The 13804-nt window shown below is 37.2% G+C and overlaps 1 protein-coding gene across 2 annotated transcripts in view; it reads right to left on the minus strand.

Annotated features, from left to right (window-relative positions):
* Window positions 1-8677: 8677 nt before the first annotated feature.
* Window positions 8678-13804, minus strand: part of LPL (lipoprotein lipase) — a 30272-nt gene continuing 25145 nt past the window's right edge. Inside the window, exons 9-10 of one of the 2 annotated variants that reach the window (XM_058550596.1) lie at window positions 12368-12472; window positions 8678-8856 (exon numbers count right to left, since the gene is read on the minus strand). In XM_058550596.1, the coding sequence (XP_058406579.1) occupies window positions 8805-8856; window positions 12368-12472 (157 nt within the window). In that variant the 3' untranslated portion in view covers window positions 8678-8804. Of the gene's footprint in view, window positions 10220-12367; window positions 12473-13804 lie in introns of both variants that reach the window. The other variant, XM_058550597.1, reaches the window with a different exon arrangement.

The raw sequence follows: 13804 nt of genomic DNA on the forward strand, positions 1-13804 counted from the left end.
GTTTTCGACAGCTTATTGAAGTATAATTGGCATAAAATAAACTACATTTTTAAAGTGTACAATTTATTTATTTATTTTTTATTGTGGCAACATTGGTTTATAACATTGTATAAATTTCAGGTGTACACCATTATACTTCTATTTCTGCATGGATTACATCATGTTCTCATGTTCACCACCCAAATACTAATTACAATCCATCACCGCACACATGTGCCTAATTATTCCTTTCACCCTCCTCCTTCCCCTCCTCTCCTCTGGTAAGCACCAATCCAATCTCTGTCTCTATGTGTTTGTTTGTTGTTGTTATTATCTACTACTTAATGAGTGAGATCATACGGTATGTGACCTTCTCCCTCTGACTTATTTCACTTTGCATAATACCCTCAATGTCCATCCATGTTGTTACAAATGGCTGGATTTCAAAAGTGTACAGTTTAACAAGTGTTGTGATAGTGAAACCATCGCCACAATCAAGATGATGAACATATCCACAACCCTCAAGTGTTTACTCATATCCCTTTGCAATCCTTCTCTCCTGTTCTCCCTCCCTCAGTCTTCAGACAATCACTAATCTGCTTTCTGTCATTTTAGATTAATTTGAAATTACTAAAATTATACATAAGTGGAATAATACAGTATGTACTCTTCTTTTATCTGGCTTCTTCCACACAACGTAATTATTTTGAGATTCATTCATGTTGTTGAGTGTATCAATAGTCGATAATTTGTTTGTACATTCACATGTTGATAGTTATGCAGGTTGTTTCCAGTTTATAGGTATTACAAATAGATCTGCTATGAACATTCACGCACAAGTCTGCATGAACATATGCTCTCATTTCTGTTTGGTAAATACCTAGGAGTGGATAGGCTGAATCATATGGTAAGTGTATGTTTAACTTTTGAAGAATCTGCCAGACTTTTCCAAAGCAAGTATACCATTTATACTCCCACTGGTGGTGCATGAGAGTTCAAGTTGCTCAATATTGTTGTTATTCTCTCTGATGCCCTCTGTTTTTTATTTGGGAGTGTTTAATACATTTACAGTTAATGTTATTATTGATATGGTTGGATTTAAGTATTTCATCTTGCTAATTGTTTTCTATTTGTCCCATCTGCTATTTGTTCCCTTTTTCCTCTTTTTCTGTCTTCTTTTGGATTACGTATTTTTTATTACATCATTTTATCTCCCTTTACTTGGTTTATTAGCTCAAACTGTTCTGTGATTTTATTCATTGTCTTACCATTTATGGTATAAATCTTTAATTTGTCACAGTTTTTGTTCTGATGATATGATATAATTTCACTTACAGCATAAGATCTTTCAATAATATATTTCCATTTCTCCTCTCTCAGCCTCTGGTCTATTGTCATCCATTTCCTTCTACATATGGTATAAACGCCACAATTCTTTGTTGTTACTTTTGCTTTAAACAGGTGATTATTTAAACACATCAAATAATAAGAAAAAAATATATATTTACCCAAATAGTTACCATCTCCAATAGTCTTGATTATGTTGCGTAGATTCATCTTTCCATCTGGTACTCTTTTCTTTCCACATTAAGGATCATTTAACATTTGTTTCTCAATTCTCTCTCTGTTTTTTTTTTTTTTGCTGAGGAAGATTTGCCCTGAGCTAATATTTGTTGCCAACCTTCCTCTTTTTGTATGTGAGCCGCCGCCACGGCATGGCCACTGACAGATGAATGGTGTAGGTCACACCCGGGAACCAAATCCCAGGCTGCTGATGAGAAGTGGGCCGAACTTAACCACCAGGCCACCAGGGCTGGCCTTCTTGAACATTTCTTGTAATGTGCATCTGCTGGTGATGAATTTTTTCAGCTTTTGTATGTCTGAAAAGTCTTTTTTTCACCTTTGTTTTTGAAAGATATTTTCACTGGGTATAGAATTCTAGGTGACGGTTTTTTCTTTGAGTACTTTAAAGATGTTGCTCAGTTGTATTCTCATGCATTTCTTTCAACAAGAAATATTCTGCCATCTTTATCTTTCTTTCTCTGTATGCATACATCTTCTTTCTGTAGCTGCTTTTAAAATTTTCTTTCTCACTTGTTTTGAGCAACTTGATTACAACTTGCCTTGGTATACTTTTCTTGTTCCTGGGTTTCACTGAGTTTCTTGGATCTATGGATTTATAGTTTTCATCAGATTTGAAAATGTTTCCACCATTTTTTCATTACATATTTTTTCCATTCCTCAAAATCTCCTCCTCACATTTGAGGTCTCCAATTACACACATAATAGGACAACACTTCAAGTTGTCCCACAACTCACTGATGCTTTGTCTAATTTTTTATACTTTTTACTCTTTTTCATTTTGTATAGTATATCTTCCAGCCCATTAATCTTTTCTTCTGCAATGCCTAGTCTGTTGTTAATTCCATCCAGTTTATTTTTCATCTCAAACATTATAGTTTTCATTTCTAGATGTTTAGTTATTTTAAAAAATAATTTCCATGTTTCTACTTAACACACTCAGCCTTATCTCTAGCTCTTAGAACATATGGAATATGGTCATTATAACTGTTTTAATGTGCTAGTCCACTGATTCTGTCATTTATGGCAATTCTGAGTTGATTTTGATTGATCTATTTTTTTTTTCTTTTTAGCTATGGGTCACATTTTTATGCTTTTTGTACTCTTGATAATTTTTGATTGGATACATTGTGAATTTTACCTTAGTGGGTGCTCCAAATTCTTATTCTTGTAAATATTCTTTACCTTTGTTCTGGGATGCAGTTTCTTGGAAATAGTTTGAGCCTTTTGAGTCTTGCTTTTAAGCTGTGCTGATAGAACCAGTGAAGTGTTTATTTTATAGCTAATATTGTTAGCACTACTGAGACAAAACCCTTCTGTGTGTTCTACTTGATAACCCATTAATTGTGAGGTTTTCTAGGCTGTGAGGTGGAGACAGGCACTATTTCATTCCTGTGTGAGCTATAGGTATTATTCTCTCTATTCCTTTTAGATAGTTCTTTCCTGAGCTTTTGGTAGTTCATTCTCTCAATCTCTCTCTCTCTCTCACACACATGCACACACACACTGATTAGTACTCAGCTCGAGACTCATGGGGGACCCTCAGTGAACTTCAGAGCTCCCTTCCCATGTGTCTCCCTCCTATCCAGGACTCCACGTGGCAAACTCTCACTGCTTTGGCCTCCCTAGACACTCAGTTTTGTTTTCCCAACTCAGACTGCTGGTCTCCAGCTGTGTCCCCCGTCCTGCTCTGCAGCCTTGAAACTCTCCCCAGATATTAACCTGGCACAGTGGTAGGCCTTAAAGCCATTTGTTTTCCTTCTTTCAGGGATCACTGTCCTTTGTTGTCTGATGTCCACTGACTTGAAAACCATTGTTTCATATATTTGTCTGTTTTTTTGTTGTTGTTTCAGTCCCTATTACTTCATCTTGTTTGGAATGGAAGTCTGAAAAGATTCTTTTTGTAGCAAAGTCCATACTTTGAAATTTGTTAATGAATCTCTGGTAAACAAATTTCAGCCCCCTTGAGTAAGAAGTTGTATGTGACTAATAATGGTCTTTCAGGAACATTCTCTCTGAAACCTGATTTTATGGATGAGGAAACTGAAACAGAGAGATTAAGTAAATCGCTAAAGTTTATACAAGTAGTGAATGACAGAGACTCGATTTAAATTCAGGTGTGTCTTTTGCCAAAGTCCGCTTTCTTTTCACTGTTCCATTATGCTTGTTACACATTAAAGTGAGTCAGTCAGACCACATGTTGTGTCTAAGACTCAGTAAGTGACTGTAGTCTTACAGAAACTCCAATATTGGGAATTTCAAAGGCCAAATGACAAGGATAGTCTCAATTGAGAATACAACTGGCATCTACAAACTAATAACTAACTTTCTTCTTCCAATTTTTTCTTTCCTTTTTTTGGGTTTTCCTACCATGTACTTATATTGGATTCACCAGATTCATCATCTGACGCTCGATTGAGATCAAAATCCTCTGATCAGTCAGAAAAGTGGTGAAGTGGTACTGCCAGCCAGGACCAGATGAAAAAAAGAAATGAAACTGCCCACTGACACACTGGTAGCTTGGGATCTCATCAACAGACATACTGTTTATAAACAGACATGTTTATAAACATACATCAGGATATTTTCTTCAGAAATTATGTTTGTCTATTATTTAAAGTTTTTGAGCAACTTGATTTTCTCATGGAAAGAAGCTTAGAAATTGGCTGGCCACTTTCAATCTAGAGGTCCTGGCATTAGATCCCACCTAACTTGAAAAGGGGCCCAAAGAAGGAATACTGAGAAGCAATAAACAAACTATATGCCATTAAGAGTTTGAGCATGTAGATAGTCAGATATTTCGGACCATCAATAATTGTCCCTAACTGAAATGGAAAGAAGAGGAAATAAATAAAATCTCATGAATTTTTTCCCTTCATATGCATTTACAAAGGGGAGGCAGCACAGTGTAGGGTAAACTGCTTAGAATATGTGTGCCTTGCTTTGACCATTTTTAGTGTTCCTAAATCCAGGATGTTATTCTAGTTTATCTTCAAACCTTGACTGCTATTTTTCACCTTAAAACCTTGGATTTGCTCTAAATTTTAGAAAGATGACTTTGATGCACCTGGCGTGCCACTTCTAGTACCCTTAAACTGGCTCCACACACAGCAAACAAATGCCTAGGACCCCCATCCTGCTGCCCACACATATACTACCAGCACCTGAAATGACCAGAATTTATACCCCTGCAAAGGCAAAGAAGGATATCAGATAGAATTTGGAATCTAGAGGCCTGGATTTGAGTAAAAACACTGGCCTCTACTGAGTAACTTGCTTCAGGAAGCATAGCTCAAGCTAGATATGCTTGTTTCAAGCACAGGCCTTCCTGTGTGTAAAGCCTTTGCAAAGACGACTCTTTCTAAAGATAACTTTTAACCCTAAGTACATCTGTGAAGGGTAATTTTCTATTTAAAGATTTATTACAACACATTCTCTGATAAAAAGATTGAGAAAATCAATTGGAAGACATTTTTTTCTCTTGAAACTCTGATTTGGGATGTATTACAAGGCTTGACCAAATTTCAGTATCCTATACCAGAATGAGTTAGTTGTTCTAAAGCAGCCAAAAGTGGTTTGAAGAGTGGAAATGAGAACGATCGGGCACAGATAATTGCATTTGTGAAATTGAGTGGGCATGATTTGAATGCTAATAAGATTAGCAGGCTTGGGTTATCCCAGAAGTAGCTGATAAGTATACCTTATTGGATGGTGTCATTCAGTTATAATAATTCTGTCTTCCAAAAGTCTTTCCCTAATGAACAAAAGAGAGGCTGTGTCTAGAACATAGTAACTAACTGTCTCTAAATACCTTAAGAGATCATTACAGATTTTATAAAACCGTATTTATTTCAGTTTAAGTAAACTAGGAAAACAAATATACGGCCCATAACACTTTAAATGAAGAAGGCATGGGCTCAGAAATCAAACCAATAGTAAGCTATTCTGAGACCCAGGAGGGAAATCCCTGGTCTAGAAACTGGTACAGGAGTCAGTATTCTTTCCCATGGTTGGCAACAGGACATACTGTGATTTGTTTAGTGGCAAAGTGGTCAGAGCTATGGAGAGTCAGGTGCAAGCAAGTGCATGGATATATAAGGAAAACACTCTGCCAGTGCACCAGTTTTCAAGTTAATCTCTTCTCACTCTTTCCCTTTACATCCCAAATCTTCTAGGTTTCTGGATAGCCGAGAGCCTGAGGCCCAGCTCACCTTTCCTCTGGGTTGTCTCATATTTCTTGGGCAACCAGGCTCCAAGTGAGACAAAATATTTACCACATATAGTATCGTGCCTGGAACAAGAGAAGATATTCAATAAGTGTGGTCAGCATTTGAGAAGCAAATGCTGACTGACCTTTTTACTCTTCACCTTGATTCGCTTGCAGCAATCTCAACAAGGGATTGGTATGTCTCTCTAGAAAGCTTCCAATCCCTAAGTTGAAGAGTGTAGTGACACAGTTCACTATAAGCCTGTAGTAATAGAAGGGAGACCACCTATTGACTTGCAATCATGGATAAAGACTGATATGGCAGGGGGAAGATAGCTAACTCAAACACAAAAGAATTTCTAAATCACAGAAATCTCATGAGATTTTGCATGTGAGACCAGTTTTCTGGATGCCAGTGCTGTGGGAAGGAAGGAAGAAATTTAATTTGTAAGTTAGTTGGTTATTCTTAGTCCCAAATCTCATTGGATACAAATATGACTCTTTATAAATAATCCTATTATGTGGAAGAAATGTATTATTTTGTGAAAAGAAAAATGAACCACAATAAAAATAGAAACCAAAGAGCTGATTATCTATTATTTTTTGCCTTACCAAAGGCAAGAGGGAGAAAAAGAGGGTTCTTTCAAAATGTAACCTCCCCTGATTCTTTTGAAATATGGTTTTCTAAATGTTTAGTTTATAAAAAAACAAAACAAAACAAAACTATTGGAGGCTCATCTATCAGGTAAACTATGTGTATTAGTTATCCATTGCTGCATAACACATTACCCCCAAAGTTAGCAGCTTAACAAAATAGACATTTATTGTTTCACAGTTTCTGTGGGTCAAGGATCTGGGAGTGTTTTGCTGGTTCTCTCATGAGGTTGCATTCAGGCTATTGGCCAGGGCTGCTCTCTCTGAAGCCTGACTGGGTCTGATGGCTCCACTTCCAAACTTATCCTTTTGGCTGTTGATAGGAGATGTCAGTCCTTCACTACATGGGGTCTCTCTAGAGGGTTGCTGACAACATGGCTTCCCTCAGAGTGAGTGATCCAAGAAAGAGAGAAGGCTCAAAAGAACAACCAAGATGTAAGCCACGGTCCTTTTATAACCTAATTTTGGAAGATACATACTTTTACTTCTACCTTATGCTACTGGTCACCAGATCAATGTGGGAGGGGACTACCCCCAGATGCGAGTATCAGGAGGTGATGATCTTTGGGACCAAACTGATGGCTGGTTACTACACTATTCCAGTTGTCCTACATACATATGTTCTTTATTTCCATTTGTACTCAATTGTTCTTCCAACTTCCATCCCCAGGCAACCACTAAATCTACGTTTTGTTTCTACAAATTTGCCTTTTCTAGAAAATTCTTATAAATGGAATCATACAATATGTAATCTTTTGCATCTGGTCCTTTCATATAGCAAAAGGTGTTTGAGGTACAGCCTTGTTGCAGCATGTATCAGCAGGTTGTTCTTTTAGTTTCTGAATAATACTCCTTGGTATGGACAGACCACATTTTGTTTCTCTCTTTACCAGTTGATGGGCATTGGAATTGCTTCCCCACTTGGGAGCTGTTATGAATAATGCTGCTATGAACATTTGTGTCAAATCTTTGTGAACATACACTTTCATTTCTCTTAGGTATATACCTAGTAGTGGAATTGCTGGGTCATATCGGTTAAACTCTATAATTAATTTTTCAACAAACTGCCAAACTCCTTTCCAGAATGGCTACACCATTGTGTGTTCCCATCAGCAATGCATGCAGGTTTACCTTTCTCCACATCCTTGCCAACTTCTGTTATTGTCTGTCTTTCTAATTCTATCAACAAGCAATGATAGGCAGTGAGCAAAGTATAAAATGGGGAGACTCTTCCTGTCAGGGAGACCCTACTTCCAGAAGACCTTATGTCTGACAATAAAGTTTTGAGTCAGTGGCCACTGAAACAATTGTTTTCTGGACCAAATTCTTCCTGATTATACCAAGAAGCAATCCCTACTTAACTGCATACATGGACTGTGTGTTGTTCTTTTTCATTATTAAGACAATCCAAAGCAAAGGTCTAAAAAATGCACCCTCTCATCCCAAATATTTCATTTTATTGCAAAAATGCCACTCACTTTGTGGCTAGTGATTAGACCTCAGAAATAGACAATGTATTCCAGAAAATGGTTAAAGATATTTTTATATTAATCTAACATTTTACATGTGAAAAAGTATTCTACAGGCAAGAAAAGTCATGTGTATTTTATTTAGGAAAAATTCTGTATCATTTTCCTCTGTAGTTAATTTAAAGAATCTCTAAGGCTTTGTACAAATGTAAATATAAAAATAATAAAATATAATGTGCATTGTAATTTTTAGAAGCTATACTTTTTTACTAAGAAGAGTGGTTACTCAGTAAAAATTTTCTGAATGAATCTGCCCTAAGAATAAATTTCTTTTTTAGGGGACTAAAATGATACAAAATAATCTTAGTGTTGTAATAACATTTTGTCAATTTTATTAAAAGCAGATTCCATTTCTTCACATAGTTAATAAGTTTTGTTTTTAAAAAAAGCCCATTTTACTGTACTATTTCGTAACAGTAAGTTTGTTCAGTGAGACTGTCACTGATAAATATATGTACAAAGTTAGCACCACACATCTATAAATGCAGATAGCCACAATGACCTTTCCAATATGTACAATCTCCCTTTACACACACACATATATATTTACAGCTAATAAATAACATTTAAAGCCAAAGCATTGTTGATATATATAGTGTAGTCTGTAGAAGCCAGAGTTCCCAGGGTCATACACTGATTTGATTCATATTTTCATAAGTTTATGAACCCTTGCTCAAAACCCAAATCCAGAAAATTAACAAATTAGCAATAAAGGGAGATGCCAACGACAAATCACACGACATTTTATTTTTAGAGAAAATTCATTCCAAGCTGGCTGATCTGTCCTACTTTGTGTAGGCACAACAATGTTTCTCAGATGAAGGGCTGAAGTTCTGACACCTCTGGAACAATTTCTACTTCAACGTGTTCCAATACATCTCTTGATCATTTACCTTCCAAGCCATGCTGAATAATAAACATACACATTCGGCTTCATATGTGAGTATGTGTTCAGATACCCACACACGTTCACATGATCGATTCCCAGCAATAGCCTCTGAGATATTTGACTTCTTTATTAATATATAGAATATTAATATACAGAAAAGCAGTCTGAAAATATGAGATCTAGTTTATAAATAATTGTTGACTCACTCGACTAGTTGTTAAAAATAATAACAACGTTCATGACATTTCATGTGGCTATGACAATTGAGGATTCTTTTAATTGCCCCCAATGGTTTTAAGCACTGTTTATGAATACATCCCAGTAACTTTTCCATCTCTTTACTTAGTAAAAACGGTCCTTGTCTAAAATATGTAGGAGTTTGCCTGATGCAAAATTTGACATTGAACGTATATTTTCTTATCAAAAGCAGGGAAGAAAGAGACATGCTTAAGTATGACTAATGAATGACTATGATAAGCCTGAAATTGAATAGTAATTATCAGATATTAAATGACTTCAAATCGATGAATATAATTTTGAAAATCTGATAATAAAATTATGGTATCATTTTCTTTCTCCATAGTTAAAATTATCTGTAAGCTGAAGATAACAGGCCCATTTTAAACACCCACCCAGAGAGCAAGGGTTAAATACAATCTTGAGATAAGGCAGGAAAAGGAGGGGAGAGAGGAAGCAATAAACTATAAAGCCTAGTAAGACTCAATTGATCTAAATTATATATCTCCTTTAGTTTGTAACTTAGTTATAATGCAACCAACCACAGGGAGTGTTTAAGGTCCAGTGCTTTATCAGCTCCCTTCTCTTCTCTCTCCAAGTCACCAGGCTCTAGTCAACTCCTGGGCTCCTTCCCAATGGCAAGAGGAGAACCATTCCAAAATAATAAGTGTTTTGACTGGTAAGTAAATGGGTCCGACTCACACTACAAAAATCATTTTCTATATTCAGACTTGAAGAAAACTTTGAGAAGGTATCAGTACAGAAAATGCAGAATTTCAATTAAAATATGAGGTTCTAATCAATTTTAGGCTATGGCTAAACTCACTACATAGAGAAGCTTTATTATTTTACCATGGGCCCAAACAATTCTTATTTCTTTCTCAAAGGACAAAATGCAGCGCTTTCATATCTGCTGTCTTTTAATGTTGGAAGATGTGCTATTTGACCACTATACTCCTCATTGAATTAGCCACTTTTTAGTATTTGAGACTGTCTCCTAAAATAACTAACAAGGATATAGCTGGGATTAATACTCAGGAAAATCCACTTTTAACCACCCAAAGCACTGGGCATCTTTTGTAAAAGTCACTTCGTTCTTTACGGAATTCATGTACTGTTTTTCCTTCTGTAGACTTGCAGTTTCTGAGGAAAAGCAGAGGAAGAGGGCGATTTATTACCTATTTAGCGTTTTACAACCCTCTCCCCTCCCCCACCACCTTCATCATGAAAAAGTATTCAACTGGAAGTTTAGAACAAACGTTGTGAGGATAAACCCAGGGGAGATCCAGATTGGAGTAAGTGTCAGGCTCCTAGGAATGGAAGACACTCTAATCTCTACTTAGCCATGTCTCAATAAGGAGTATCATTTTCAGAGGACTGACCCAAATGATTTCAAAATTTAGGAAGATTTCTTACTTCTAAAATTTGTCAAATGAAGTTTCTGTTTCTTTTTCTTTCCTTGTGATATGAGACTTCTAAAGAGTTATACCAGAAGAGAAGAGAAAGAGAACCTTTAATCTGATCGATGAATTTAGTTACAGAGGAGAGACACTTGCAGCAGTTACTGGTTTGATTCATAATTACTTCCTAGATAAAGTTCAGATGTATAAAAAATGCTGCCTAACCATCTGTTGTCTCAGTAATCCTATAATCAGATGAGGAATGTATCATTGGATTTTTCAGGTAAAGTCTTGCAACTTATATAAATAATGTGACCAGAAACACTTGATAAACAGCTGGAGTTATTTCCTAATTTTTCAGATTTTGTTTTTACCTTCACAAATAGATTTAAAGTTGTGGATGATTTTTGGATAATGTATGTGTACGTGTTTGTTTGATTATGTTTGCGATGTAATAAACACATATAAACTTCATATAGGAGTCCCTTTCTAAGAGGTAAAGCAAATGTACAATTGCCTCAGATTTGCGATGAGAAAAAAACAAAGCAATGAACCTCTTAGTAGAATAGTCTCCACTAAGGTAAGAATTCAGTTATTGTGCCTGGCTACATACCAGTAGCTGTTTCCCATTTCAAGTTTATCTTGAGTGTTCTTACATAAATGTTTTTAATCCAGATGGCTTCATCTTGTCACTCAAAGTATATGTGGCACAATTCCATTTTTGTAAAAAATGAAAAAAGTATGAATATTGTATAGGCATTGAGAAAGTCTGAAAGGATATATATTAAAATATTAATTGGGGGCTGTCCCTGGAGGATAGAGTCACAGTGATTTTATTTTCTTTTTACCTATTTTTCCTAATCCACTATCCATAATTATCCATGGATAAATTACATTATAAAATAGAAATTAAAAATAATATAGCTATTCCACATAGGGTCTTTAACATGCTTTTTCTGATTAAGCAATTCTTATTCTGTACTTTTGTCTGTAAATGCAACTGGGAAAAGAGAAATCAAAAGCAATTGCTTTCTCTATTTCCAGATGACCTTGTGACCAGCCTTTCCTATTGTTTCTTGTGATACTGGCTTATATGACATGATCTAAGCTTTCCTCCCTTTATACCTGTAACCCATTAGCACTTGGCTTCTCGCAAGGGAATGATTAGAGAAATGAAAATGGCATATTGTGGAAATTCAGGAGGGGTTGGGAAGGGTTACATGCTTAGTCTTCACTTAGTCCTGACACTGGAAAGATTCAGCTGCCAGCTTCCATGTGGACTAGCCTTAAAGGTCAAATCAGAAAGAGCCAGGGAGTTGTTCTCAGATGGAAATGAGAACCACCTCCTACACTCTAACTCCATTAACTCCCCATCTTTGGGAGTTTTGAGATGGATGCTTGGTGGCTGCCCCTTTGGCTCTCTGTCCTGGAGTCTGCTGGCACTTGGAGAATCAAGGACAGTGTAGCTGCAGCTGATGTTTCGCTCCCCTGGATACATCCTGGGAGGGGCTGCACACACAGCCACAGTGATGACTACTAACTTGTGCTGCACACTCTGCACACAGGGTCTGTAAAGGCAGCAGTGAGGCAGTACAGGAAAAAAGCACAAGTGAGGATTTTGTGGTAGGTGCAGAAGAAAAAATCTAAAAAGTGCACATGGGATGAAGGTCAGAGCTAGCAGAAAGAACAGAAAGAAAAAGTAAAAAGAGGAAGTACTGCCAAAAGCAAATGAGCCAGTCTGATGCGTATGCGGAAGGGCTAAGAAAGACTAGGTAAGGTTCTGATCACAAAAATCAGCGCAGGCCTTTAGTTATGGGTGAAGAGCAAGCATGAAGAGTGTCCCTCTGCCTGCAAGCTCAGGGCCTCAGAGAGCCTCGCCCATGATGCTCACCAGCCAGACTTTCTGTTCAGAGACTTGTCATGGCACTTCACAAATACCACAGCTGCCTTTCCTTTCTGCAGATGAGACACTTTCTCCCTGGAACAGAAGATCACCCTGCGGAAGAAAATGGTTGTGAGCACACCATACAGAACAATAAAAATGGCTGTTCGGAAATGTATGGTTTGGTCAGGGTTGTTTAAATCCAACATGATTGTTCTGATTAACTGTTTTGATATTTCCAACAATTAACTGTTTACATTCAGGCCATTCTAGCAACACATCTGAATAAGAGGCTTATTTGAGGCCCTAACCCAGAGTTCAGCAATAAGGCTAGTTAATCAATCTAGACAGGCATACAGACAACCTGGATCAGCCTTAAGATCAGAAGGCTTTCACCAAGAGAGCTGACACAAGACTAACTTCACCACTTCTTGGTATCTGTATTAGGGAACTCGCAAATCAGCCTTCAACGGGCCCTGCTAGAGAAACAAATGCTCTGCACGACCTCTCCATCCACAACCTCTTGTTTTTGGTTGTAAAAGAGAATGACCAAAGAGAAATAATTTATCAATTCTTATTTAAAGAGTCATTTTTATTAACAATAATGGCACACTATAGTTGCAAAATCTCTGTACATTAGTATAAAATTTAGTTTTAAATCCTATGGGGCTGTCTATGCAATTCATTTTATAGATATACGAGGGTGTGGGGTTGGGGAAAGAGGATGAGATTATCTTGGAATCTCATCCGTCTTGAACAGGTTGGTTTTAATCTTTGGATGTCAAAGTAACACCTCCACAACTCTTTCCATAACTGTTTTGTGCTTGCAAGAAACAGTGCTAAACGAGAAGCTGAGATTCTTGACTTCCAATCTCAGCTCTCACTCAATAACTGTGAACAATTCAGGGTTTATGTTTTCTTTCCATGAAATGCATTAATATTATTATTTCCCTAGTATGATAATAAAAGAACACTCTCCCCCAAAATTATAGGTGTAATTATCTAAGTGATATAGTTTTAAAGACAAAGCTTACTAAAGTTTCACTTGCATGTTGAAGGCTCTAGAAACACCATCTCTAGATAGTGACATTAGAGCGAGTTTAAAGTGAATGGAGAGGCGAACTCAAGATGGCGTAAGCAGACTCTGGACTCACCTCCTCCCATGGACACAGCCAATTTACAACTACTTGTGGAAAAATTACCCCTGAGACAGAACTGAAAACTGGATAAGAGGAACTCCTGCAACAACGGACAATCCTAACTGAGGGGGAAGAGGCAGAAACTCCCTTCTGGAGAGGAGAAACGCCGCCTTCACAAGCCGCCAGCCTCACGGCCGCCGGGAACAGCGCACAGGTACGCAGCCTCCCTGGAGGCGCCGGGCCCTGAGCCGGGAGCGCCCCTGCTGGGGGCATTTTATGGACCCAGCACAATCGAGACCAGCGGCAT

Source organism: Diceros bicornis, chromosome 11 (assembly GCF_020826845.1).
Source record: "Diceros bicornis minor isolate mBicDic1 chromosome 11, mDicBic1.mat.cur, whole genome shotgun sequence".
In the NCBI taxonomy this organism is placed as follows: Eukaryota; Metazoa; Chordata; class Mammalia; order Perissodactyla; family Rhinocerotidae; genus Diceros; species Diceros bicornis.